This window comes from Hippoglossus hippoglossus, chromosome 11 (genome assembly GCF_009819705.1).
Source record: "Hippoglossus hippoglossus isolate fHipHip1 chromosome 11, fHipHip1.pri, whole genome shotgun sequence".
Classification (NCBI taxonomy): Eukaryota; Metazoa; Chordata; class Actinopteri; order Pleuronectiformes; family Pleuronectidae; genus Hippoglossus; species Hippoglossus hippoglossus.
This window is the reverse complement of record NC_047161.1, coordinates 17865947-17893946: the sequence shown is the minus strand read 5'-3', so window position 1 is coordinate 17893946 and position 28000 is coordinate 17865947. Positions and strand designations below refer to the sequence as shown.

The window sequence follows — 28000 nt, the reverse complement described above, 5'->3', positions numbered from 1 at the left end:
TTCAAATGTTTTATCATAGGTTCTCCTCATTATTTCTTGATATTTTCACAGTGATGTTGAAAAATACCCTACCCCCCTTTGTTAAAGTTTGTACACTTAATGGAATCCATTCCAAATGCTAATTGGTTCTTCCTCCCCACCTTTCCACCAACTTTCAATAAAATCGGTTCATAGTGTTTTGTATAATTCTGCTAACAGACAAACACAAACAAACACAGCAATGAAAACAGAAGACGGGCTCCCATGGAAAGTGCATACCACCGCCAAGGCGAGCGCCCTATCTCCTCAAGGAGAAAAACATTTCTTGATCTGCCCATCTTCATGGATCCACGATCCATTCATTAGGTTATTCATTTGGCCATGCCCCATCCATTCACCAAACTTCATGGAAATTGGTTCTGAAGTCCAACAAACAAACAGAGAAACATTGATTAAACCATAACCTTCATGGTGGAGGTAAACATTTTAAATAATAGGGAGAGCATTCCAAAAGACTACAGCTGTATATAGAAAAGAGCATTGCTCTTGACTTCACCTCTCCAACGTGAGGCCCAGGTATCTTCCCCCTGTAGCCACAGGGCTGATTGGAAAGCAGGGAGTGATTGCTGCACCTTAAGTCCCTTGGGTGAGGGGATCAGGTGGGAGTTTATGAAGCAATAAGCTGAAGAGGCAAGTTCAAGTGAGAAAGAAAATGGGGATCACTGGTGCATTCCAAAATGGCTGCTTTGCTCAGACATACAGTGGAACAAATCACAACAAAGGTCCTTTTTCCACTACTCCCCTCTCTTATTAGAAATAAGACCCCTGTCCTCAAAAGAAACGTGCATAGATCTTCATCAGAGGCAGTCTGAAGGTACAGTCGTCAGGTTTAGCATCACAGTGCGACCTCTAGGCCGTGGAAACACACTTACTATCTCTGCCAAGAAGGTAACTACTGGAGGGATTACCACACAATTTGGTGGAAAAGTGTGGTATGGATCAGGGAAGGACCTGTAAAATGTAGTTATGGATCCATATCAGGGGCTGCAACCAGATTTTTAAAATATTGTTACAGCTGTTTATTGAACAAATGTAGAAATGTAGAAATAATTTCTCATTGTTAAGCCTTCTCGCTCCACACTCCCAGATCCTCTACATCTAGATGAAGGGATACATTACACAGAATCAAAGACAATAGATAAATATAAACAAGACAAAACAAGCAAGCCCCCCCAATTATAATAACACTTGAGTAAGAGCAAGACCATCAAATTTAATATGAATAAATATGTAAATTAATAAACGGTCAAACTGCTTCAACATTGTTTATCATGTATATATCTTTATATGCATATATATATATATATACATAATTTATTTTTACATTTTCACTGACTTCCCATGGAATAATTAAATGATCTTGATGGAAACAAATCTGACATACTTAGAGGACTGATATCTCTGAGTGTATGCATTTTTGTGCAGCTCGAACAAATTGATTTAACTTTTGGACATTTGCTGAGTGCCATTCTAGTGTTGGTTGTGTGTTAACTGGATTGCCAGACCCACAAATTAATTTTTACATGTTAGAGCGAGAGCGACATCCTCGCGAAATCCAGAGTGTCCTCTGGGTTACTGTCCTCCAGATAAGTGCTGGTTTTGGCAGACAGGTGGAAGTCAGCTATTTTTAGACTGCTTAGTGGGTGCAGTTTCACAACAGAAAAAAATAGCTTATGAAGGTATTGCATTTACAGTTTGTTCAGAATGCAGAAGAAGTCAGGATGAATAATCACGATAGCTGATAACTGAAAAGCATCGGCGGCATGATTTGATGTTATTGGAACTGGTATTTAAGCTGAGGAAACATCAGAGTGTTTACAAAACCTCCTTCCTCCCTCCCTCCATCCCCCAAGGCCTCCTGAGCACATCTTTCCTTAAGTTTCCTTTCCCACTCAGTGAGTCAACAGTCGACAGCTGGGAGTGGAGCAGGGGATTTCTTTAGGGGGTTGAGGGTCTTATGTAACAGTGGGTTTTAGGTTATTAAGACGTCTTGCGGAGCTTTGCAGAGCAAACAACACAGGCTAGGGTAGCACCACAGTGGAGCACATGATGTGATTATCTGCAATCGGTTTTAAGAGATGGCTCCAATGAAAGCACTTGAGGTTGATCTAATTATGCGAGTAGCTTTATGAGAATGCCAAATTCAAACTTATGAAAGTTGGTCACACACTTGTTGCAAACTTGTTACATATGAGAGGAATAATTGCGCAGGTGTATTCACAATATTTGTGTTGAAAACTATAGAACAAGAACAGAACTATTACAAAATGTATATTTTCCTGATATGACAAATGTAGGCGTCATGATCATCAATTGATGTTCAGTGTTATCAACCATGTTCAGTTTTGATTTATTACATCAGACAAAAACTGTGTAAAATAGATACTTTAATAACTTTGATGAATAATATATTTTCGTAGAAGAGCAGAATTTTGATTAAGGATAACAATATGGGAAATATGATCTAACTAGAATGATGCTCGAAGCACATACGTCCACCAAGGCCCAACTGTCCCCTTATAAAACCACGTTTATATTCATGAGATCCGTATTTTCATTTGGATCTGCACCAAATTGCACACACTCATAAATATCAGTCCCCTAAATAGTTCTGTTCCTTTTTCATCAAGATCCATGGATTATTTTATGAGAAATCAACAAAAATGTGAAAAAACATTATCACTCAATGTTAAAGAAAGTGAAACAAATATTTCTTGATCCGCCCCCTGGACTGGACGCACACCAATATTCAAAATGTTCTTCCCTGACACATACTTCATCTTTCCACCAAGTTTTATGTATTGTGTAGAAATCCGTCCAGTAGTTTTTGCGAATTAGTGCGAAATTACAGAAACAAACAAACAAATGCAGATGAAAACATATCCTCGTTAGCTGAGGCAAATATGATGTTGTCATCACCATACAATTCCACAAAAAATTGCTGATGATGACAATGCTAAGTTTTGGTCCGTTAACAGCTGTATTTACTGTAAGGTTGAGAAAATGTTGATGAACTAGATGAACTTTATGCTCAATTGCAGAATCTGTTTCTGCAACTTAATTGTTTTTGTAAGCATTAAATGATTTGATCAAATAATGATATATTATTATTAGCAATTCTAGATTGATAAAAATAAGTGTTGTGATGATTTTCTAACAGTGACCATAGAGTCTATATCAAATTTCTTTTCAAACCAGGTCAATCAAGAGACCAAATCAATAATTTATGATTTTGAAATTATGTTGAAAGAGTTATTTTACAGTGGGTAGAGTTTCGGTTTTTAAATCATGTATTTTCTGTATAAGATGAACAGAATCAGATTCTACAGATTCTTTTGAGGCCTTTGGTTTGATAACTGTGTAACATTAGATGTCAGCAATGCACTCTGTCAAAGCTGAGTGTGAGTGTGTCTTATATCCTCTCTCTCTCTCACAGGGACTCACAGAGGCTGGGCTGCCGTACAGATGCGCCTCCTGCACGAACTCGTGTACGCCTCGCGTCGAATGGGCAACCCCGGCCTGTCCGTCCGCCACCTGTCCTTCCTGCTCCAGACCATGCTGGACTTCCTGTCTGATCAAGGTCAGCCCACAATAAACACATTTGCAAATTATTAACCCCTCAGATTGTTATCATAGAATTGAAACCCTGTGAGGTGCTTCCAGCTTCATGCACAGACACATTTAGCAACAGCCACCCTGTCCTTTTGGGATTGTTGCATTACACCTTGTGCTTAATAGTATGCAATGCACAACAAAGCTTTTTCTTGGAGCGAGTGCACCATTGTGCTCTGACCAGAAATCCTGTGCAGCCAGGAGATAGGGCTTTTACTGAAGCAGCGTGAGCCAGACGGTCCACTGGCCACACAATAAAGGCCAGTGTAATCCTTGGTTGGCTACAGAGCATAAGAATGGAGTGAGGGATGGAGGGAGTGAGGGATGGAGGGAGGGAGGGAGAAGAAGGAGAAGAGGTATGAACGACGTGAAGCAGGCTTACCATATAAAATATTAGACCTCAGCAAAGGGACGCGAGTTTCGTATTTACTTAGTGTAACGTTCTGGGCTCAGAGTGCTGCCCGCTGCGGTTTGGGTGCCCTCCTCTCAGTCTGACTGTGATATTAAAAATGTCCGCTCGAGTGAAATAAGTCCCCTTTGATGAGCGTTCGACTTTGTCTGCCAACGGTTTTATTCAAAGCATACACGTGTAATTGTGTGAGCACGTTTTTAAATTTGTTGGAACTACTATAAAATACAGCTTAATTGAAAGGGAACATAAAATAGACAGAGGTGATTCATTCTCTTCTGCTTAAATGTCATCACGTCCCTCACAGGAGCTTTTCTATATCAAAGTTGGTTTGGGGTTTTTCAAAAGGCCTCACTGAGGCCGGTTGTACCTTTTTCAAGTCATCGCTGGTATCATTAGAAACTTAGCTTTAATAATTTATGCAAGCCTTCACCTTTTTAGAAGAGCTTGAATTTAAGATAACTCCCAGCGGCTCCTCGCCTGGGTCATGACAAGGTGACCAGGTAGGGCTAATTATACCTGATTCTGGCACTGCCTCAGAGAATGGTCTCAGTGAGGGACATTTGATGAGGGAGAGTAAAAAAAATAAAACACTACCAGAAATATGAATGTGAAGAAGAGGGGAGCAGCAGAACTACAGTTTTCTTGTCACCTCCTCTTAGAGCAGAACTGGAATAATGTGCAGTAATAGACTGTGGTATGTGGGTTACAGGCTGATTACAAGTTTCAAGTTTATTCACGTCATTCCAGCCATAAACTGTAAAACATACAGGAGAACAAAAGTGCGTTTCTCAGGACCCGCGCGCCCAATACAAGAAAAAGCAGCAGACTTAAGTGTGATAATCATAAAGTGCAATTTAATTCAAATGACTTGAAATAATACAAATGTAATAATAGGCATAATGAATACTGGTTTAAAAGTAAAGTAGACAAAATAAAAGGCATACTAAACACCAGTTTAAAGGTAAAGGTCCGTGCAAATTCAGAGAGTTGAGCAGTCTAATGGCCGATGGAAAAAAGCTGTTGCAAACTCTTTGTTTTGTTAACAGGTTTACATTTAGAAAAAAATCTAACAGTTTATATATTTCTTGGCAAGGGAGTCTATATAGTCAAATGCAAAAACTAAAACAATTCTGAAACCTGCATGAAAAAGAGAGATATTTTTATAGATTTATGTGCAGCATTGGAATGACCTATTCTTCAATTAAAAGTAGATTCAAACCTTTTAGGAGAAATATTCCTCTACAATTATGTTTAAAACATTTAGTGCTCTGTTTAAAAGGCTTCAGTGGTATTTCATTATTGTTGTTATGCATTTGTTGCTGTGTATCTCCCATATGTTTTTTAGAGTTTATCATCCCCAGCCCATAATGTTCAGAATGATTGTCTTTCTTTAATGTGCAAGGCTTAATATGTGATGTTGAATTAAAAAAGGTTTTGAATCAGGGCTGATGTCTCTGTAGGTTATAATGTAATTTTAAATTTACCTCACTGATTTTCAGCCTCAGTGCAAATTACAACAAAAGCCCCCTGGCATTGAATCCTAGCTCCACATGTGTCCATAATGCCAAACACAGTGTTGCACAACAGATCACTCATGAGATTTTGGAGCCCGCACACCGTCCCCTTGTCAGCATTGAGTTTCCATACTGTCTCTCTCATCAGTCTTAGTCTCTCATCAGTTTAAATTTAGAAATTGTCTTACCTTGATGGGCTTTTTTTTTAACCTGTTATTACCATTTACCCATCTGGCTGCAAGATTAAAAACATTGTGGTAATTGCATTTCGACCGTTGGGTGTCTCAGGTGGTTGTGCTTGTGCTTGTTGCTGTTTGTAGTGTTTCTGAACTCTGTAGCTTGCAACATTTGGGAAAACACGAAGGGACTAATACAGTAAAATATAATGGAAAAGTTGACAGCTGGTGTTATTTCCCAAAATTCATTATTCTAATAAGCTGTTGGCTAGAATTTCTGCATCAGGCACAGAGTATATGTCTGTTTATTACCTCAAGTGATTTAATGATGGGTAAACCATCACTCACCACCAGTTACTGATCCTCTTGAGCTAGAAACCAACTAAATAACCTAAATCGCTTATATTCTGAGAAAAATATGTGATGTTTTAAATGTGTCTTTGCAATGAACACTGAAATTGTTGCACCTTTTAGCTAAAATAGCTAATTTAATTTTTCCAGCGAGTAAATTGAAATTGTTGTCTGGGGGTTGCAGTCTGGGAATAGTAATGCCAAAGGAAAAAAGATAAGCACTCTGGAGATACAAAAGCCTGATCTTCATGTTTTTTTTTAGTGTGACAATATACTTTGATGCGCAGTGGCTTCAAAAATATATATTCTGACCCTTTCATTTACATTATTGTATTGCAGATTCAACTATAAATGTATACAACTGGTACATTTTACCCATCAATCAGCAATCAAAAAACCATAATGACGGTGTAAAAATATGTCTTTATACATTTTTGCAAATGCATTCACATAAAATAATGGAAATATGTTATTTATACAACTCCCTTTAATTCAGTACTTTGTAGAACACCTGGATTTGAGCCCTTTATCCAATTCTTCTTGGAAGATCCTCTCAAGCTCCGTCCGATTGGATGGGAAGTGTTTGTGAAAAGACCTCATTAGGCTTTAAGTTTAGTCTTTGGCCACTCGGGGACAATCAAACTTGTCCTGACACCACTTCAGCATTTCTTGGCTATATGTCTTAAGTCGTCGTGCTGAAAAGGGAAATTGGGTTCACTCTGGAGCAGGTTTTCTTCGAGGACTTCATATTGAGGCTTGAGTTTTCTGCAGCAGCCACAGGTTATTGGCCGACCCGGCGCTTCTCTGCGTGACATTTTTACAGTAAATAGAGAAAACACATACACTAGCAACGATGGTAATTACTTTTTCACCCAAATGCCAAATTTGTACCACCAATCCTGCCATCTCTGCAAGAACACAACAAGTCAACATGTAGCAGTGCGTGCAACAATTTGTGTAAACTCTCAAAAATAGAGATTTATGTATTTTTTACTTTTAAATGCTGAATATCATACCTGAAATATGAATCACCATTTCAGTTGCTCAGTCAGTTTTCAGTCCACAATGGCTCTTTTTTTCAGCTGTAGCTTTTACTGTTTTGATGATTAATGTTCCGCTTGATGCATGTTCTTTTGCTTCTGGCTTCTTGCTGGAAATAGCAACCAGAACAATCTAAATTATTCATAAAACTGTTGACATTTCTGTTCTTGGTCTGTTACTTGTTTTCATTTCACAGCATAATTTGACAAATCACCTTTTGAAAATGTTCCCATTGTCTGCATTGTCGTTAAAGGCACTCGAAGCCCTCGTCTCATATCGTCCCATTAGTGTCAATAAAATGGTGTCTAAAAATGATGAGTCTTAAAGAGCAGCTTATATACAAGATGTCTGGGGGGCCGTCAACTGTACTGCTGATTTTTTTTAATTTCATCAAATTGTAAAAAATCAAATTCAAACAGAGTCACATCGCGAGTGCCTCAAAGTTCGAGGCCATAAACTTAAAAGAAATTGTTGAATTATATAAACAAATTGTCAACATCAATTATCCTGGTCTGATTGTCATCTTGTAACTGTTCCATTATTTAGTTTGACATTAGCAAAAGGACCAAATATACGGTTCTATTTGATGTACTTAGCTTATCATCCATCATACAAATGATAGTAACACTTCAGCCAAACTACATCTAACTACTCACCATTTACATGTCATTCTTAATTTGCACATCACACTGTTAAGCTGTCAGTCTCCGTCTCATGGGGCCTTGGGGCCTTTCACACAGAGATACATTGCCTAGAAGCTAGTATAATAAAACTAATAATTTTAGTTATTAATATTGGCTCATTATAGTGTTTTTTTTCTAAACACTACATTGTTTCTCATATTTTCCATTATATCGTATCTACAGAAAGGAGAAATATGTAATTCGCTCTAAGCTCAACTGCTCCTTACCTCACTTCTGTACATGAATCTCGTGTTTTACCCTGAAAAACATCTTTAATCATCATCTGTGTTGAGGAAACATCATATCTCCACAGAGGCAGAGGAAGTGGGCTACACTTTGGCATCTCCATCATAGAGCTGAAATCCTATCTCACCATGGAGCGTCTCTCCTGCCGGGCTGCTGACAGCGCTGTTATGCTGAGCTGTGCTGCCCTGCCTTGTGCTATCTGGTGTTGTGCTGCCCTCGGTTTCCATTTCCCCTCTCGACTTCCATCACAGTTCATTTTGTGGTCACTTTACTTTACAACCTGCCCCATTGTTGCTCCTACACTGCTTTGTGTACTGTTAGGCTGCTAAAGCCTAGATACAGTTATATTTAAGTGATATTTTGGGGTTTTCACCTTTATTTTGATAGAACAGTATTAAGCATGACGGAAAGAAAGAGAGAGGGGGAGTGACTTGCTTGAAGCCTCAGTATAGAGGGACCCCAGCTCTACCATGGGAGCTATGCCATCACTTTATCAAAAAAATAGTTTTGAACGAATTTGTCATGACAGGATTTTTTACTTGGGCATCTAAGGTTTAGAACTCCAAATACTTCCACAGCCACTTTTCAGATGCTTTGGTGTCATGATCATAGCGTCCTCGATTTTCGTAGCAAAACAACGTAAGATCTACCAGTCAGTACAGTAAGTCAGTAAAGAGGGCATGTGATGGGTCAAGCTGATGGTCAGCGCCCTCTCCTGGATCAGGAGACAAACTACTTCAGATGTATATTTTGAAATCGAACAGGTCATTACAGTTCGAATGTGAACATTTCCACCCAAGTTTGAATGATTATTCGAATTTGGAATAAAAAGTGACAGCCTAGCAACTAATGCCTCATTTTGTGTAAACAGCAGTAATAAGTAATAAGTAACACATCAAGTAATAAGGAACAAAAGGAGGGAGGGAGATTGAATGTTTGGTGCAGTAGAGCACACCTGAAAGACTGTGGTTATGGAGCATCAATTGAATCAATATGTTGTTTGCTCTTGACAAATTGAGTGTCACCTGCTGCTTTACGAATTATTTTCGATCTATCCTCACAAACTGGGAGGCGTTAATACAAAAGATGGTCTCGGAATACCTGAACCCCCTCAGTACAGTCACACTAATTTGCACGGTGTGAGCATTATTTCACTGTTTATTCAGAAATGAATGCTCGTTCACGTCAACCTCTTGAAAGTGCTGCCGTAATGAAGTGGTTGCCAGGAAAGGAGAACTGCAAACAAACTTGTTAGATGAAGGCAGATTGAGCAGGTGCAAATTTAAAAAGTGTCTCGCTGCTGCTCTTAAGTTGTACAACAGGGTGATGATGTAAGTTCAGTTTTCACAGGAGAGGATTCCGAGAAAACTTTTACCCATGCGGCCTTTCATCCTGCCTTCAATTCTTTTTCTTGACGAGTGACACTTGGAGATGAGATTGTTTAGTTTGTGAAATGAGAGAGCTGCACCTTTTCTCCTGCCTTTTTTCGTTAAGTGTAAAAATGTGTCTTTGCTTATCTGGACAGTGTGTTCCACCTGTCAGGCTTATAATAGGCTCGGTGAAGAAAGCAAGAGAGAAACAAGTCAACAAAATATTGTGTTTTCTTCTACTGAAACCCATGGGTTTGGTTATCGAGGGGCTCCAACTCACCAATCTGACCTCAAGAAAATGTCATTGACTAGGGACAGGGAAGCAAATGTTTTGCCTTTGGTGAAAATTATAATTTTAACAGCTTAACACCGCATATTACCCAAGGGTGAACAAATGGTAATTGTTCAGAATTTGTAATCCTCACAGTATCGTCAAGAGGAAACCTAAATTTAAGAGATTGTGTTGTGGGTGACTGAAATCTCAAACAGTGCTTTGTCACAGCATTTGTCCACCATTGACCGACGTGCTAAATGGCTGAGAGAAAGCTAATGCCAATGGTCCCAGATACACGCCAACAACTTAAAGGTTCAGTGTGTAGAATTTAGTGACATCTAGTGGTGAAATTGCATGTTGCAGCTGAATACCCCTCACCTCACCCTCCCCTTCGAAGCAGGAAAGAGAACCTGTGGGAGGTGTTAAGTTTGTCCAGTTTGGACTACAGTAAAAAACAAGGCGGCCTCCGTAGAGTAGAATTTAAATATAAAGTATTTAAATATAAAGGGCCCATTCTAGGGTAAAAAAAACAACAATTCGTACAATTTAGATGAGACACACGAGAGAAAACATCACTAGGATTATTTTATATTCAGTTTCTGCCAAAAGATCCCTTTAACCTAAAGCGTACACACTGAACCTTTTAAGGTGATGAGTGGACACAGATGCTAAACGATGGAATATCTGCAACCTGTAGGTATTATTGATTAGATGTTAGGGTTAATCAACTGAACTATTCATTAAGACATTCATTTTATTATTTTAATGTATTGATCATACATATCCATGTTTTATGAGGATGTTCTTTTTGTATGCATAATTATTTTGATCAGCTCAAAAAGTCCTCAAATCTGCACTCAGTTTAATGGGGTTTCTAGATTGTAGCTTTTCTGGAATTCATCAATTCACATTAGTCTTTTTGCATTTCTGCAGTAAATTATCTCCATATTTAGCATCTTAAGAGTCATACATTAGAACTCTGAAAGAAGCAGGCATCAGTCAAGAAATATGATGAAGTTTATATGCTCATGACACCCATTAGCTAATGCGAAACAAAAACAAATATTTTTACAGCTTTAAAAGTTTTAATGGTATTTTTCAATTTCCAAAGAATTTAGCTTTTACTTCGAAGGATACATGCTGACTTTATTTAATCATATTGGAAGAAATAACATTTAATTTGAAGGTAATCATTCAGCGAACGTTGCAATATTACATTTCCCTGAAAACTTACTAAAACATCAACATTAAAAAAAAACTTTAATTTCTACATAAGAGGCCTCCTACAGCGAAATTTGAAAAAAACTCTATGTTTAGCTTTTACTGGGTGAAATTACTTTTTGCTTTGAACACGCGATCTCTGTTCCACTTTCTGTCCTGGAGTGGCCTCCAATCACTGAGACACGGCAAACAAGAAAAAAGATGGACAGTCATGCCATCAATCACCAAAGCTGTGAGCCAGGACAACTGAGCCATCACTCCATTCATCTCTGGCTATTTTATTCCTTTGCCGCTTCTTCCCCCTCCCACCGATTCCTTCCTCAGTCCATCTCCATCCCACTTCATTTCCTCCTTTTCCCATTTTCTTCCTTTTGTTTTTTTCACCCTTCACTTTCCGCCGTTGTTTTTTTATTTCCAATCTGATGCAGTCGACTCCCTCTTAAATGTATTTTCACTGTGTAGTTGGACAGTTTTTAACTGAACAAAAACTGACATAAATCCTCGCACTTATCCTTTTGGCTTTTAATACTAACGTTTCATCCCATATGTACATTATATCTTAGACAGCCGATTAATAAACATTGTCTTTTGGCTCATGGATGTAGTATATTTCCCAGTATTTTTACAGAACAGTTCTTTTTCGAATGTACAATAAAGTGTTGAAATGCACCAGCCTATCATAAGACCTGCTAATGTTCACCTATAAAGGGTTATAGATCTGTGTGAAATCTTAGCAAGCAAATATCCCTCTCCCCTTTTATGGACCCTCTTGAAACTTGCACTGCCAAAGCAAATTGTCCAGCTGGCTGAGCAGTAATGTTCCCTCAAAAGGTATTGATGGTACAATAAAACTTACAATTGTACTTGAAGGCTGGAGCTCTTATTGCTGCGAGAGAATCACCTCACAGGTCATTAATGTCTAGTTAATTTATATGGCTGAGATTGGGTGAAAATGCTCTGGGTGGGTGGTGGGGGGGGATTGTGTTGTGTCATAATTGTTACTGTCAAATCTGTGGTTAATTGTATTTATAGATTTCTTTGTAGCTGTGTGCTCAGCGGTTTTCCGACTGTTGTATGCTTTTTTTCCCCGTTTATAGAGAAGAAAGAAGTGACCCAGAGCCTGGAGAACTACACCTCCAAGTGTCCGGGTGGAATGGAGGTCATCACCCTTCCTGATGGCCTGAAGCTCCCTCCGGTGCCCTTTACAAAGCTTCCCATTGTCCGGTAGGAGAGAAGTGTCACAGATACCGTTACCTTTTCTGTATCTAGTCACATGTCGGCTTGACTTTTAAGTAGAAAAATTATCAAAATTAGAAATCTGGAATAATTTGTGCTACCTTAAAGTGCAATTAACTTTTTTAATAATGTTGAAAATCATAGATAATTTCATAATTTTCATATTGACCAATTTGAAAACCAAAACCACCAATTTTAGTCCGTCTCAATACCACTCATACACACAATATGTCAAAAAGGTTTTAATTATATACTTTTATTTTATATTTTTCACTGAAAGAACAGGATAGTGTAGTTTTAATAAAACAAATGAGCGTTTTAACTCACAGTTAAAACAAATATGTACCTTCTTTCTTTCATTACTGCAGTGCATGCATGTGTTTTAACTGCAACTGTAGCTTACATCCAAATGTCATACAACTTTACCACGAGCCTCCACTCTTTGTTGAATGATTTGCATTTTTTAATGTGACCTACATTTCATTCTCAATCAATGAAAGTGATATTGTGGGACTTTTGTCATGCAGCGTATTCGGTGCAGCGACTCAGGCTGCAAACGTGAAGCCTTTTAATTTTACTATAGAATGTCTTGTTCCTCTTTTAAATTTGAGTATTTGTTGACAACCTAAATTCAAACAGGAGTAAATAGTGTATATTTACAGCAGTGGAACAGTTTTTGTGGAATCAATGCAAAATGGTGTTCAGGCTAATGAGGCAACCTATTAGCCATAGTGATGGTGGGACCCGTTGATGTGTTGTTTTTGTTGGAGCTCTATAACATATAGTAATCAGGCTTTTCCTTTAAAGACACATGACCACACAATGGAGACAAAACAAACCCGTTTCTGGGCCATTATTTGTTTCCAGTGTTGCATCACATTTAACACTATGTGCTGCAGTATGGACACCAATTTCATGCTTTTGCAGCAGGAAAATAACTTCCCTGACAGCAAAATGTTCCTCAAAGCAAGACTAGTCTGCCCGAAGTCAAATAAGACGACTGCACTCTGCAGTTAGCGTCAGTACTGGAGAGCTGGAAACAAACCAACAGAAACTGTGCATTGCCAATGAAGCAGTTAAAAAAAACTTTCAACTTTATGGTCAGGGTCATTAGTCCCTGACCATAAAGCCTTTAATCATAACCTGTAATGTTTATTATTGAATGAGCAACAGTTACTTTGTGCAGGAGTCTTTATCTACTAGATTATATTGACAAGGCACCTTGTGATGGATCAACAGGAGCTGGTCCAGGAAAATGTAGAATACACACTTTCTCCAAGTGTCTCTACCTCAATTTGTATTGGTTTGCTGAGCCTGTAACCCCTAAGAAGGAGTGGTATTTCAGATACCATCTAATGTACTGGGATAATATTCATTGCAAAAACGTGGATCATATTGTTGTGACTCAAAAGCGAACTGTGAACTAATTGAACACCACACATTTAGCGTGAGGTGATCGTGTTTGGGGTGAGCTTATCTTTGGATGCTTGTGTAAAATTAGAGCAGACACAATTAGTAGCTCACGTCATTGCTGTGCCTTCTCCTGTGATGCTCCAACTAGATCGGTGAAGCTCCTCAACCTGCCCGTCAGTCTGCGGCCCCACAAAGTGAAAAGCCTGCTGGGAGACAACATGACCACTGCCAGCCCCTTTATCTACTCCCCAATCATCATGCACAGCAGAGGAGAGGAGCGGTGTAAGAAGATAGGTACGTCCAATCAGATTTCAGTTTGTTAATCCCAACCTACTCACACAAACACACATTGCTATACATCCATATAAACACATGACATTGCCATTTGAAATTAAGGGCTGCCATGACAAATATTTTGAAATGGTCAACTCTGTTCTACAACCACATCGAACATGAAACATGAAGTGAACATGCAGTGATTTTAGCCCTGTGTGTATTGAAAGCTCTCGAAAGTTTGGTGGAATGGGACCAATTGGCCAGAGGCATGACGTTTTCGAGTTGTCTGTCCGTCTGTCCCATTCTGGTGAACATGATTTCTAAAGAATGCCTTGAGGGAATTTTTTTTTGTAATTCGGTACAAACATTCACTTGGACTCCATGATCAAAGGTCAAGGTCGTAGTGACCTCATAAAGCACATTTTTTGCCTTGTGGAGGCGATGTGACTGGAACGCCGTGAAGGAATCACACTTTCACATTTGGAACAAATATTCACTTGGACTCAAGATTACCTCGCTCGATTTTGGTAGCCAAAGATCAAAGGTCAAGGTGGCCTCTCAAAGTATGTTTATGTTTTCTTGAACGTGATATCTTAAAGGGAAAGTTCAGCGAAAAACTGAAATTACCTTATTATCTACTCACCACTATGCCAATGGAGGGGTGGGTGAAGTGTTTGAGTCCACAAAGCACTTCAGGAGTCTCGGGGAAACAGCGTTGCAGCCAAGGTGTCTTCATACGGCTCGTGTGGTGTCATCCAAGTGTCCTTAAAGGCCACGATCCCGCGCGTGCCCTTGGGCGAGAGCTTGTGTGCAGTGTGCAGTGTGCAGTGTATAGTGTGTGTGATTCTCTGGTGTGTGTGTGCGAACGTGAGCACGGCTCAGAGGAGGATATCAGAGGAGTTTTAGGCTTCGAGTCGAATATGAATGTCGGGGCTTCCGGACACTTGGAAGATCAGCTTGAGGGAATGTTTTCAAATTTGGTACAAACATTAACTTAGACTCAAAGATGAACTTATTACCTTTTGGTGTTTAAAGGTCAAGGTCACGGTGACCTCACATCCCTGTGATATGATATATTACGACTGCCCGTCTGGAATTTGATTACATCTGGTACAACTCACCTGAAATCACCGATTATGTTTGAGTGGTCAAAGGTCTCAGTGACCTCTTATGAATCTAGAAAAAAATATGTTAAAATGTGTTCATGGAAACTTTACTATAAGCAACAAAAAATATGTTTACTTGACAGCGACAGCTTGAAGAAACTTGAAGAAACGTCTATTTCAGAAACACGGGGAAAAGGATTGATGTTTACATTGCAGATCCTTCACTATGAAAATTCTTCTGCTGTTTATCAAAACTTCACACTTGTTAAGTTCTTTGTTGATCATCAGATTTTGTGTGTATACTTCCCTTGCAGTGTTTTGCCTGGCAGTAGTCTAAAGCCTTTATGGGGCCTAAGCTTCAGCCATCTCAGATTAGATTGTGTTCAGGACAAGAAGATTTGATTATTTTCTCATTTTAAACTCATTGAGCTCCACTTATATCACTGGACCAGGTGTCTCTTTGTTCTCAGGAATATTCAAGGTCCCAAATTTGTATCTTTATTACGTCCAGTCATTGCAAACATGACAGATTTATCATGGAGACTACTTCTCTGAGTGCAGTCTATCCACTCCAGGCTTATCTCCCTTAATATGTCTACGTAAGTGCACTAATTCACAATTTTGCATAATCACAGCTGAACGATATTGGCCAACTGCTGCCATTTCTCTCATGATATGCCTGCAATTACTATACATCAGTAGAATATAAAACCTGAAAATATATTTCATTCCAGTTGGCTATTCATTTCTGTAATTATCTTCCACCTAAATGTAGTAATGTATCCTAGAGTTACATTCACCTGCTAATAGACATTTGAGGAATCTATTTGTACTCTGGGGAAAACTCGCTTTAATTTTAGGTATAAACATAAAATGCTGTTGTCCCTGCACAAGCTCCCGCCCAAGGGGCACGAGCCGAGATCAGCAGGAACTCGCGACAGCTGCACACCTAGACCACCACCATACCTATTTGTTAACAGTGTAAAGACCTAAAATGTTTTTCTAGCACCAACACAAGCACTTGTTGATTGCTGAAACTCCAGCAGTTCTCTCTCTGTTGTGTTTATTGCAAGTTCCAGTTGCATGATGTAAACATAGGTGCGCAGCTATCACAAGTTCTCGCTGATCTCGTCTTGCGCCCCTTGTTGCAGCTTGATTGAATTTACCGGGATTGTTGGGCCTTTGCGGAGGTTTGCACTACTGAGTGACATTTTCATTTTTTTATTTCTTTATTTCTTTAATTGGGAGAGTGTTCCACTGTAGTTCCGAGTGTAGAATTCATTGTTTTTATTTATCCATGACCCCTTGTCTCTTCCCCCACTTCTGTTATGGACCCCTTGTAAACAAAGCCTTAACAATATCTTATCCAGTCCAGTGTTGAATCGATCAGTGGTTCTTACAAATGCCCCGACTGCGAAAGAAACACACAGCTTATCCATGGGAACGCAGCAGTGACAGGCTCAGCACTTTGCTGCGGTCAATCATCTCTGTCCTGAGTAACACAATTCCAGAGTTTCATTTGATCCCAGATGAAGAGTCATCAAACAAAGTCCAATTTAACATTGTAGTTGAGCAGCAGTGAGAAAGGGATGTGGCTGTTTGTGTCTTCAGCTTGTATAACAGCAACATGTTGGTAATGCTGAGGCAGGGACATCATACAGGGCCCCGTTCATCTCTTAGCCCTTTGAAGCCCTCGGAGATCCATTTATGGACTATTGAAGCAGAAGTTTACATCTTTTGTTTCAAAGATTTTGTTTTATCAAACTATACTTGTGAAATCAATGTCAAGTCAAAGTCTCCAAACAGTTAATATGAAGGTACATTAGTAGAAGATGCACAGCTACGTGAGGAATGATACTGATGATCAGTTTTGAGACTAACTCTGATTTATAATGTGCCACTTTCACTGCAGGATGCTTTTTTTTTTTTTTTCATCATTTAAGTTTCTATTCTCCTTCTGCGCTTTTATAAAATTCATCTAGTCTCCAAACGCTGTTGCTGTCTGACTAATAAGCAAAGCCGTCATAGTATCTGTGTCTTCTAAGTACTTCTTCTTTTTATTGCAGAAGATTAGAATCCTTCATTCTCAGCGATTGTTCGTTTTAAAATCTTTGAAATTCTATTACTGAACAGTGGTTGTCTTTTGTTGTTTTATTACCTAGTAGCATAGGGAAACCTATTTGGTTTCAGTTTCTTTATTAGCCAGAGTGAACTGCGGTAAGTAGATACATTACAAGTAACTGCACTATAAGAAGCCATAACTATAACTAAGCCATGATATAGAGAAAAGGCCATTTAAATTAAAGCCCCCAATTTTTTTAATATTATTTTTCAACTGTGGATTGACGGTAAAGTTTTAACAGTAATAGCCTTTTATTCCTGATTTCCCCTGTCTGGTTAACAGACCTATGCTTTACTCACCACAAACAGCCACTCTGAAGCTGCTTTCAGACATGCACTGAACTCCGGACATTTTCCTGAAATTATCCAGAAGGGCTGTATGTGAGAACGCAAATGGGTTAGGTCAGTTGCTCTGGACATTTTCTGGAACTTTTCCTTGCCAGGCCTCCAGAAAATGTCCGAGTGAGCCCATGTGAGAATATAGCAGGAAAATTCACAGTGAGTGAGTGAGCCTATCGAATAAAACCGAAATAATACATATATCTCAGGATGAAAAAAAGAGTAACCTTACACAAAGTAGACACAGACAAAGATGTGTTGCTTTTGGTGATCAGGTCCAACGCTGGTGTCAATGTGCTCTAAACATCAACACATGATTTCCGAAATTGAATTTATACGTCAAATGCTGCCTCCTGCATGTTCTACCAAGTCACCACTCCTCACCTGGATGTTCCATAACTATCAGTTGTTGTAGTATTTTTTATCATCGTGAAGCTAATGTCAGAAAACTCAACCATCCTCCAACCATCTCTATCCTGGTCAACTTTGAATGTGAAAAGTTTGCTTCATTGGGGTTAGCTTAGCAAAGTTGAAACGGCTTCATCTGTTAAAATGAGACACGTGAACTGCGGAGTGGTGAGTATGATATGAATCTGTTGTGTCAGCCACACTGGCTATGACTCAGGACTCTACTTATATTTGAGTACAAGCTTTCATATGCGAGTTTTTTGTATCTGTCATTTCTGTAATGCTGAAAGTACTTGGTGCCAGTTTTCCCCAGATTGACTTTCCATCCTGAGAGTAGCTGAGGCATATGCGACCATGGGAAGCTGTCTGGATATTTCTGTTGCTGCTCTGTTTGAATAACTCGCATCAAAACAGCAATTCAATGTCATTCAATGATAAATAAATAAACGTAATCATTCAGAATGCATGAAATAATTCATATTCATGTTTCTTTGATCAGGATTTCGATGTTGAAAGTCAGACATTCCTGTGGCGCACTACAGTGCTATGAGATTTCGGAGAATAATTTCACACATGCCTTTGCCCCTTAGTCTCTGAGCCTCTGGGGAGCTAGCTGCCAGCTAATGAAGTTACCATTCTCTCTTAACTCATTCAAGGCGTCTCCCAGCACGCTGCAACTGCAGAAATCAATTATTTTGATGGATGTGTTAACTGTGAACATGTATTCATCTCACAGAGAACACATGGAGGCACTTCCCATACAAATCTAAGTGTTGTTTCTGCTTTCTAAGACAACTGCAAACGGGGTTTGCAACATGTGCAGCTCTATAATATTAGCGGTGACCTCATTTCTCCTTTTTATCATCCTATCACAGTGTGGACTTTTTAACCAGGAGAAACAAGGTATTGAACTTACCTTGTTATAAGTGAAATATGAACAGTAGGGATATTCTTGAGGACTCCATTATGCCCCGATATGTTCCGCAGCTGTTAACATTTACAGTGTCTGTGTATATATATATATATCTATATATAGATATATATATCTATATATAGATATATATATATATGTGTGTATTTTCTTCCTTTTTAAGTCACAATGCGATGAATCCTATTGATGTTAAGCCATAAATAAGAAGTTTTTTAAAGGTAGATTTTTCTCCCTTTCATTGCTCTGAGTCTCAGTTTTAAGAACTATCCAGTCTACAGCTTTCTGCTCATTTTGATGCGGATCACAGGCTATTACCCTGGTATATGAGCAAGTCCTCTAGTCGTCACTGTTTGGACAGTGGCTCAGTTTCTATTGCTTTGCCTCTGTACTCCACCACATTGAATGTTAAATGAAACAATTATTGTGAGATGTGGGGTTAAAGTGCTGACTTTCAGCTTTGAGGGTGAAACTAAGGGGAAGTTACCAGTGTAGGACTGATGCATGTACTATCCTGTAACATGGAGGATGCAGGATGATAGCCACCAGGGGGCAATCAAGACTCTTTGGCTTCTTTTTTGTGGAGCTGTCCTGTCGTCCATCTTCATACACAGTCTGAGATACTGCCTCGTTTTCCGATTAACCCCGGTGCCCAATCATGGTATTGCAACAGAAAAGTTGAACATCTCTTAAATTGTTGACAGGACACTTCCAACCGCAAAAAAAAAATGAATTATTACTCTCTGCTTTATAAATGTTTGAATCACGATGGTTTTTAATTTGCAAAAACCTTCCCACAGCCTATTAGAGCTATTTTTATATGCATGATTTCAACCCAATGTACATTTGTGTGTCAAGCCAGGCCAAGCAGGCAGCACCGAGGGGAGAAAGAGTAATGGGCTTATCCAGTGGGCTGTGCAGCGTGCAAGCTAAGATAAAAGCGAGAAAACTTTGTTGGTTTGGACGAGAGACTTGGATTCAAATCTGGTATTCAGTTCTTATAATACATGCATGAAGGTCAGAGAACAGTACACCACCTTATACCTCCTTTTTTAAATTTACTTTTGGATTTTGAGCTAAATTAAATAATAATCCCTGTAATATTCCCAGTCAGACTTGATCAATGGACATTGTGAATACATGGTCAGCATTTTAAACCCCATTCCAGTTTAGTTTTGACCACCTCTACTGCAAGTAGGGTTTTCATAAGAATGTCATTTCACAGTCCTCCTCAGCAGATAATACTAAACTTATTTATATAGCACTTTTCTTAACAAAGCTCCAAAAAGAATGAAAAAAGGAAAATAAAAGAACAGCAATTAAGGACAATCAATTCATAAAATTTAGGGGAATTAAATGGAGTTACCCACAAAAATAGAACATACTAATTTGTACAAGCTTTAAAGAGAGAGATTTAAATGACACTTGGGATCTTGCATTTTTACTCAGTAGGTGCACTGTGCCACAGTGTAGGGTCTCTAACAGCAAAGGCCTGTCACCCATAGTCCATTCTCATATATCTAAGTGAAGGCCCAGGCACATAGGGGGTTACAAGTATTTCTCAGGTCAAGAATATACTGTTCTTTCACCATCAGTCTCATGACTCAACATCTGTCACACAGACGAAGCACTTTTGGTTTGTTGTGTATTTATTTTTCATTCGGGCTGTTTAAATGTTTCCAATGACAGTATTAACTATCTACGTGTCTCCATCTGAGGTGCTAATGACATAATTTTAGACAAATGCAAAAGCTCAGCTTCGGTTATGTTCCTCTGCTCTGCTTCACTGAACATGCAGGACTTTTGCTCAAATGTCCAGGCATTGTGGTCATGTATTATTCAGTGTGAAAGACTGATTATAGTTTTACAGAACATTTCTCTGCTGGAGAAACATCTTGAGTTCTGCCTCTGGTCAATAAAAAAAATGACTTTCGCAAGACACAAAAAAGAGTTTGACAAAATCATTTGTCCTTTTAAGCAACGAAACGGTTTGAAACTAACCACACAGCCATGCATTGACTCGAAACATTAATTATCGCTTTTCACGGTGAGGTTTCAAAATGCTGAATCCTTTAGAGATTAGTGCAGAATCTCAACAGACACTTGATGAGTTTGGACTGAGGCAACACAGATAAGATGGAAGCAAACCAATCGGTTTGTCTTGCTCCTGAGGTGTGTGTGTCACACTTAATTGGCCGGCTAAGAGAGCGTATGTGAGCCAGAGCAAAGTTCGTGAGGGGTTTCCAGACATTCTTCATATTATAGATATCTTTCTTTTGACTGACTTAATTTCCCAAGGTGCACGGCTGCAGTTCGCCTCCCGTAAATCCCCTTTCCTGCCGGAGTCTAAGCTAGGATTTTTAGAGCCTATTTTGCAAGTCTATTTACAGCAATGGGTCTTCGAAATGGACTAGAATGTGTTACATCTGAAAGTGGAGATGGGTATGGCATCCACAGAGGGACCAAAGGAGCGTCTAAGTCTAAGAGAACCTTTCAGCGTCTCACTCAGGAATGATGGATTCTGCAGTGCAGAGCTGGAATGTCTTCATTTAAAAAAAAGTAACACTGGGCTGTGAGTAAATAGGCTGAAATTCAACTTTTCTCTCCTGTAGGAATCAATAACTGCATTTTCTCTTTTCAAAAATATTTTCTGAACACCTTGGCTAACCTGCCTTTTACAGAATTCACATTTCTCTGGAGTCAATTTAAGTAGGTCCGGACATAATTTGATTAATCCTGCCGGTAGATCATCACAACAGCTCAATAAATGTAATTCTGTAAACTAACAATGACTCACTGAAGGTCTCAACTTCAACAGCTGATGATCAATTCCAGTTAATGTTATTTTTTGCACAGAAGGTGTAAATTCATATGGTTCAAAAAGCGTGTGCATCTGAACATAACACTCGTATATGATTGTTGATCCCCTCATTCCATACACGTCTGTAATGAGCTCCAATTTGTTGAAAGGACTTTCACTCATATATAGGCATGTATGTACTGTATATGCATACATATATGTATATGTTTATTTATTTATGTGTATACACATATTACACACACACACTCATTAACTCCACATAAAAAAAACATTTTTGGTTTCATCATTTATCACTGACTGACTGCCTTTGCACTTTTATAGCAGTGTAGCTTCAGGGTTAACTTCCGTCGACTCATTGCATACAAATGTGTTTTAAAGCCACTGGTATCTTATTCTAATGTGTCAATTTTTTTTCTTTACCCAGAGTTCCAGTGGGTTCAAGGAGATGTTTGTGAAGTGCAGTTCATGGTCTACAACCCCATGCCTTATGAACTTCGAGTAGAAAACATGGTAGGTGAAATTTAATACACTTGAACTTCAAATGTTCTATTGTAACATATACTTTAAAGTTTTGCTGTTTCAATATAATCGATATAATATCTAATTCATTACCACAGCTCTGGGGGAAAGGGAAGTTTGCCAAGTTTTCTCACACCAGTAGTACAAACCGTCCCACTGCAGCCACAAATGAATTGCAGCAGGGCAAGTGATTCTGCCCCAGCGTCTTCCTCGATCCCCTAAAAGCTTTTTTTTTGACAGTTTAATACTGTAATGATCGTATGAGATGGTGAGAACAAACTCTTCTCGCTCCTGACAGTAGGAGAGCAACACGAGGGAGAGGCACAGGCGCCCCCCCCCCCCCCGTGGTACCATTAGTTTTATGGTTTTACATGCCCTCCTGTCATACCAGATGGGTTCTATACATATAAGCACAAGAGAATTGGCTTTCTTGTTCTCTCCAGAATAAAAGTTTGAAAAGAGCCATCAGACATCAGCAACTCCAATTTAGTTGTAGTGTTTAATAACTGCTGGTGACTTGCAGCTTTTTAACTTGTGAACATTTTCGTATTAAAAGAACTCCGGTCGTACTGGAGACCTACACTCTGTCACTCACTTGGGAGTTCTTTAACACACACATGCACACACACTGACATGGACGCACACGCACATGCACACCTGAGTTGAGCCACTTTATCAGGTTTAAGGGTACAAAAGATGACCAAATTACCAAATAAATTGCTTTTCTTCCTGCTCACTGCTGTCTGTTTACGGATGCAGTGATGTGGGACCACCTTGAAATGCAAAGCAGTCATTGGGGTCAATGAAAGGCCAGCAGACAGAGAGCCCTACTTTCAGCTGTTAGACGGCAATGGCCCACACCGCATCGCACCCGGTGTTCTACCTGTCAAAAGGGATGTTGCCTTTAATTATTTGGAAAGTCAAGAACAAATTGCCGTGAAAGTTTCATTTTCATTCACACAGTGTGAACGAAGACAGTGGCCTCTTTAACTGTGGCGGCTGTCTGTCAAATAGACTTGGACAGGGCTTGCTGCTTGATTTAGCTGTTATGCATCGTCTGATAATGGCACATGCTGTTACAGACACTGCTGTTGCAGGCAACCTCCGGTTCAGAACATCTGGAATGTGTTTATACTTGAGGAGTCATCATTAAGAGAAACAACTGTAAAGCAATATTTGCACCCGAGTGGGGCAACCTTAATGTTCTGGGTACTGAAATGAAACAATCAAACAGGCAAGGTCAAACAGTGACAAGGAGTCAGGTAATTCCTCCCCACCTACAGGTGAAATGATCAGGTCACAGATGGAGGCTGAAGCCCCTCACAGCTCCACAGCAGCTGGGAACATCAGGTGTTGTTGTAGAGTCACGCAGGTCGAGACAGACACGGTGACGTAGGCTGCTAAGAGCTCGTCTGTACCCCAGACAATGTGACTGCTGTTAGACCAGAGCAACTGTCTATCCACTGTACATAAACCCGGCTCTTCAAAACACACTGGGAAACAAATGCACACACAAGGTCACTTTTCCATCTTCCGTCACCAAGGTGACCGAGCAGTTTGGCAAGACCGGCACTCCTTCTCCGTCACCACGCAACTTCATGGCTATTACCCAGCTTTCCTCTTGTGCTTTATTGATTTTCTATTAAAGCAGTGCTTTTTACCACAATCCTCAACCTTTCATTTTTTAGAGAGGTCACCGTCACATGTCTGTGTCATTCTCCCCACAAAAAAGTAAAATGACAAATGATACTTTTAGGTTTGTTTTTTATTCACTGATCTTAGGACAGCACAGTTATTTGCTGTAAAGAAGGATCAAGTGTTTACTTCGTTTAAAGAAACTAATATGTACCCCAGCATTGTATGTAATATTTAGGCAAAGTACTACAAGGATAAATGTCTTTCCTAGAAATCTGTGTTTCTTATGTTGCTACCAACTCTTATAATCATAAATGATAATTGTACAGTTATCGTAGCATTAGGTAAAGCAAAACAAAGGGTTAAGTGGTCATTGTCGTACGATGAAGTCGATGCACACAAGCTAAAACAATACAATTCACTCTGCACGTGCTCTAATCGTTATTATTAATGAAACAGGCTCATTAACCTTTTCAAAGCTATATGCAAATTAACTATTTCCAATAGGTTAACACTGATACTTGTGCGATCCAATAAAGGCGTCTGATGTCCTGAAGTGAAGGGAAGTGGAGGTTAAATCACAGCCGTGGCACCTCGGAGGCTCAGCTCTTCGGCAGCCTTCCCTCTAGTGAGGTAGTGTCTGCTGCTCGGGATTGAAGCATTACGTCACCTCAGTCTGCCTCGTGCAGCCGGGCGCTGTGTACTCAGAATGTAAATACAGTTATTCTGAGGGGGCATGATTACAGGCTCAATGGGGAAAAAAAAGAGAAAGAGACACACACACACACACACACACACACACACACACACACACACACACACACACACACACACACACACACACACACACACACACACACAGCTTTTTTTTAAGCTGCAAGTGAGGCTCAGCTGATCAGTTTTTGACACTTCAGCCAATTTGAGAACACATTGCACATATCACTCAATATCACTGCTGATTATTTAGCTTTTTTAAGATACTGACACCCTACAGATGGTGTCCCAGACTGTAACAGTGGGCAGAAACCACACTGTTCTCAGTCCTGCTAACATTTACATGCACTGCTGAAGTATCATATTACATTAGTTTTACATGATCAATATCAAAGGAAACATTCTCCTGCACATGTGTTGATGGAGAGTGCAAAGTGTTGAGTAAGAGTTGTAAGATTATTTTATTTGTTGTCAGTTTTTCTCTTGAAAATCAGCTTTTTTTGGTACCGTATAGGAACTGACTTTTCTGAACCAATTTAATTTAGCTCTTTTTGGTATCAAATTAAGAACCTGTTCCATGATGGTGGCAAAGAGTCTGCCTGCTCCCGTTTGGTTCAGACTTGCACGAAGAATCATTCTTTTTTTCCTGTTTGGTTGAAATGTATTTTTTTGTCTTGTTTCATGTTGATCATTGCCCATCATATTTTATGTTGTATTCAGGGTCTGATGACCTCGGGAGTGGAGTTTGAATCTCTGCCTGCTGGCCTGTCCCTGCCTGCAGAGTCTGGCCTGTACCCCGTCACTCTGGTTGGCGTCCCTCGTACAGCCGGCAACATCACTGTCATCGGTAAATCCAGCTGGAAACCTATTCCATCAGTCAGATACTGCACACGATAATAAGATGGTCAAACTAAGTGTGATCTCTTGAATTTTGAAAAACATTCCACTGTTAAAACTATATCACCCTCCTTTACATTTGAACCCAGGTTACCACACATCAGTGTTTGGTGTGGCCAGCGACTGCCTGCTGGAGCTCCTGCCTAGCGTGAAGACGAGTGGCTGTTTGGTGGAGGTCATTCCCTCCCTTCCTCGCCTCCAGCTCAGCACATCCCTACCACGGTCAGAAACTCTCTGCCCTCATATGGTGACGTCTGTGTAACAACAAAAAGCTCTTCTTTATGACTGATATTCACTGAAGCTACAAGTATTGTTTTAACAAAGACATCGGGGCATTTGCTCTCACTGGCTGCATTGGGCCGCAGCTCATAACAGCTAACATTTAACAGATGTTATGCAACATGTGGGACGGCCACAATTTGATGAACTATCATGCCAGATCATTTGGCAAGCGTACATCACAGGCCATAAACTGGAGGACAGATTTTGCATGGTGTTTTACCTTTACTTAAGCAAATTGAAATGTGCTGACATAGTCATTTGAGGGCATTTTCCATCCACTTTAGATAGAAAAATCATAAATCTGCAATTTTAGGGTAACAACTTTTGACTGTGTATAAAGATGGATGACATAACCGCTCCCCAAAAGTGAAGCCAAAGAATCTCGATCACCACCTGGTGGCTGGCTGAAGTGTAGGTCATAAACCCTGTCTTCTCCATGTTAGCGGGTGGGACCTGAACCAAACTCAAAACAGTGTTTCCCACAGAACATATTCAATCTATGGCTGTAAGGGGGGTGTATGCGCACAAAGGTTATTCTCACGCACGACAGGTGCACAGACTAAAGCATAACAGATGAACTCTTGAGCGAGAGAAAGAACTGCATTGCATGACACGACTGCAGCTGAAAGTGTCAGGTTTGATGTACTGGAAAACTGTATGAACCATAACGCGGTCATGTGGTAGTTTGCAGTGGCACGAGCATGCTGCAAATAGCGCTGCACACACCAAGGTAGAGATCTCTTATATTATAATGAGAAGTTTTTTGTTCATTATCAAACTGTGGTGGGACTAATTAGAATATCGCAGGCCACTACAGTCTGGATAGAAAAAGTCATGGTATGTCAAATACATTTAAAAGATAGTTTCTGTCATTTGAGGTAGTTCTTATCACACTGATGTTTGTCCAAGTGTTGATTTTTCTGGTAAGATTGGTTTTGATTCGTTATTTGATGCAATGAGAACACGGTAGATCCCCACAACTGTGTGTATTGGTGGGACCTCGCTACCACGGCTCAATCCCCTGATCGCTACTGCCTCAGATGTGGGAGATGGTGGCGTTTGTATCCAGGATAATTTAGCTTCATTTCTTGATAGTGGGAGGAAGTGGAGAAGCGTTGTCCATTTTTATATACAGTCCATAGTAACAACATGCATACAACAATAAACAAAAATGTTAATATGTGGTCTCACTCTGGTGCTTGTGTTGAGTCTGTCATTCCGGCAAGTTGACAACACATGCTGAGTTAACTGAGGTCAGGTGACATGACTGTACGGACAATAACATTGCTGTTTGGCCATGACAATATGAAAGGGCAACGAGTCATACTCTGTTCACCCACAAGTGATGTGAACACCCTCAAGCAGCCTCCGAGCCGAACGTCAGCACTTTGACCTCATAGTCATTGTTTCATTTCACACGCACCCAGCTGGAGTGCAGAGCCAAAATAATGAAAAATGTGTCATTGTCCTGCTGCTCACAGAGTGCACTGTACTTGGACAATGTTGATACTCACTTTCTCAACAAGTGACAAAAGATAACTCATCGGCTTATGTAATGTTTATGTATTGACTCATGTTAAGTATCTTTCCTCCACTAAAGGGAAGCCAAAGCGGCCCGATTGCTACCTAGTGGCTGGCTGCATTAAATTGAAAAGTCAAAGTACACGTCAAATACATTTTTTCTCATTTTAGGTTGTTCTTATTACACTGATTGTTTGTTAAAGTGGTAATTTTTACGCTAAGTTTGGATTGAATTGGTCACAACTATTACAAGCTACAGTTATTTTACATTAACCTTGTTGTGATCTTATAATGAGTTCAAAACTCATCCCTAAACACCAGCAGTCTTTCATACAGATTAGCAGAGTCATACTTATAACTCAGGTCAGCACCAGATTTGTTTTCTTAAGCCAAACTTTGTTTCTAACATAAAGACATAACAATAGACTTGAGTGTGTATGAAACTTTGAGATTACATTTTATTCAAAGACTTTTAAAATTAGGTAAAATCATATTTGTTGAAATAAATACCACCAGCAAAATGTATCAATAATTTCAGAACCAATATGATTTGATTGAATCATTTAATATATACGATGTTTGATATTTGAAAATATCTGAAATTCACATTCAGTTACTGTCCTCTCCCTTCAGTCTATCCTAAACTAATGTGACAATTACAGCTACAAAATCCACATTCAACTCAAAAACAAATCCAGGGTAGTGTGCTGTATGACAGTGAAAATTTCAAATAGTGAGAAACACATGTTGGGAATTTTGATTTCATAAAGAATACAAAATTGATAATATTCTTGGAGCTTTATTTCCTATGTCCGAAATGGCTGCAGTCCCTGTCAACCCTTACA

The 28000-nt window shown here is 39.5% G+C and overlaps 1 protein-coding gene across 2 annotated transcripts in view; it reads left to right on the top strand.

The window, feature by feature from the left end:
• The window catches only part of trappc9 (trafficking protein particle complex 9), a 212507-nt gene that overhangs the window by 14556 nt on the left and 169951 nt on the right, over positions 1 to 28000 (top strand). For both annotated transcript variants that reach the window (XM_034599381.1, XM_034599380.1), the window contains 6 exons: positions 3476 to 3619; positions 12037 to 12163; positions 13737 to 13882; positions 22012 to 22097; positions 25176 to 25302; positions 25442 to 25574. In XM_034599381.1, coding sequence (XP_034455272.1) covers positions 3476 to 3619; positions 12037 to 12163; positions 13737 to 13882; positions 22012 to 22097; positions 25176 to 25302; positions 25442 to 25574 — 763 coding nt within the window. The remainder of the gene's footprint in view (positions 1 to 3475; positions 3620 to 12036; positions 12164 to 13736; positions 13883 to 22011; positions 22098 to 25175; positions 25303 to 25441; positions 25575 to 28000) is intronic.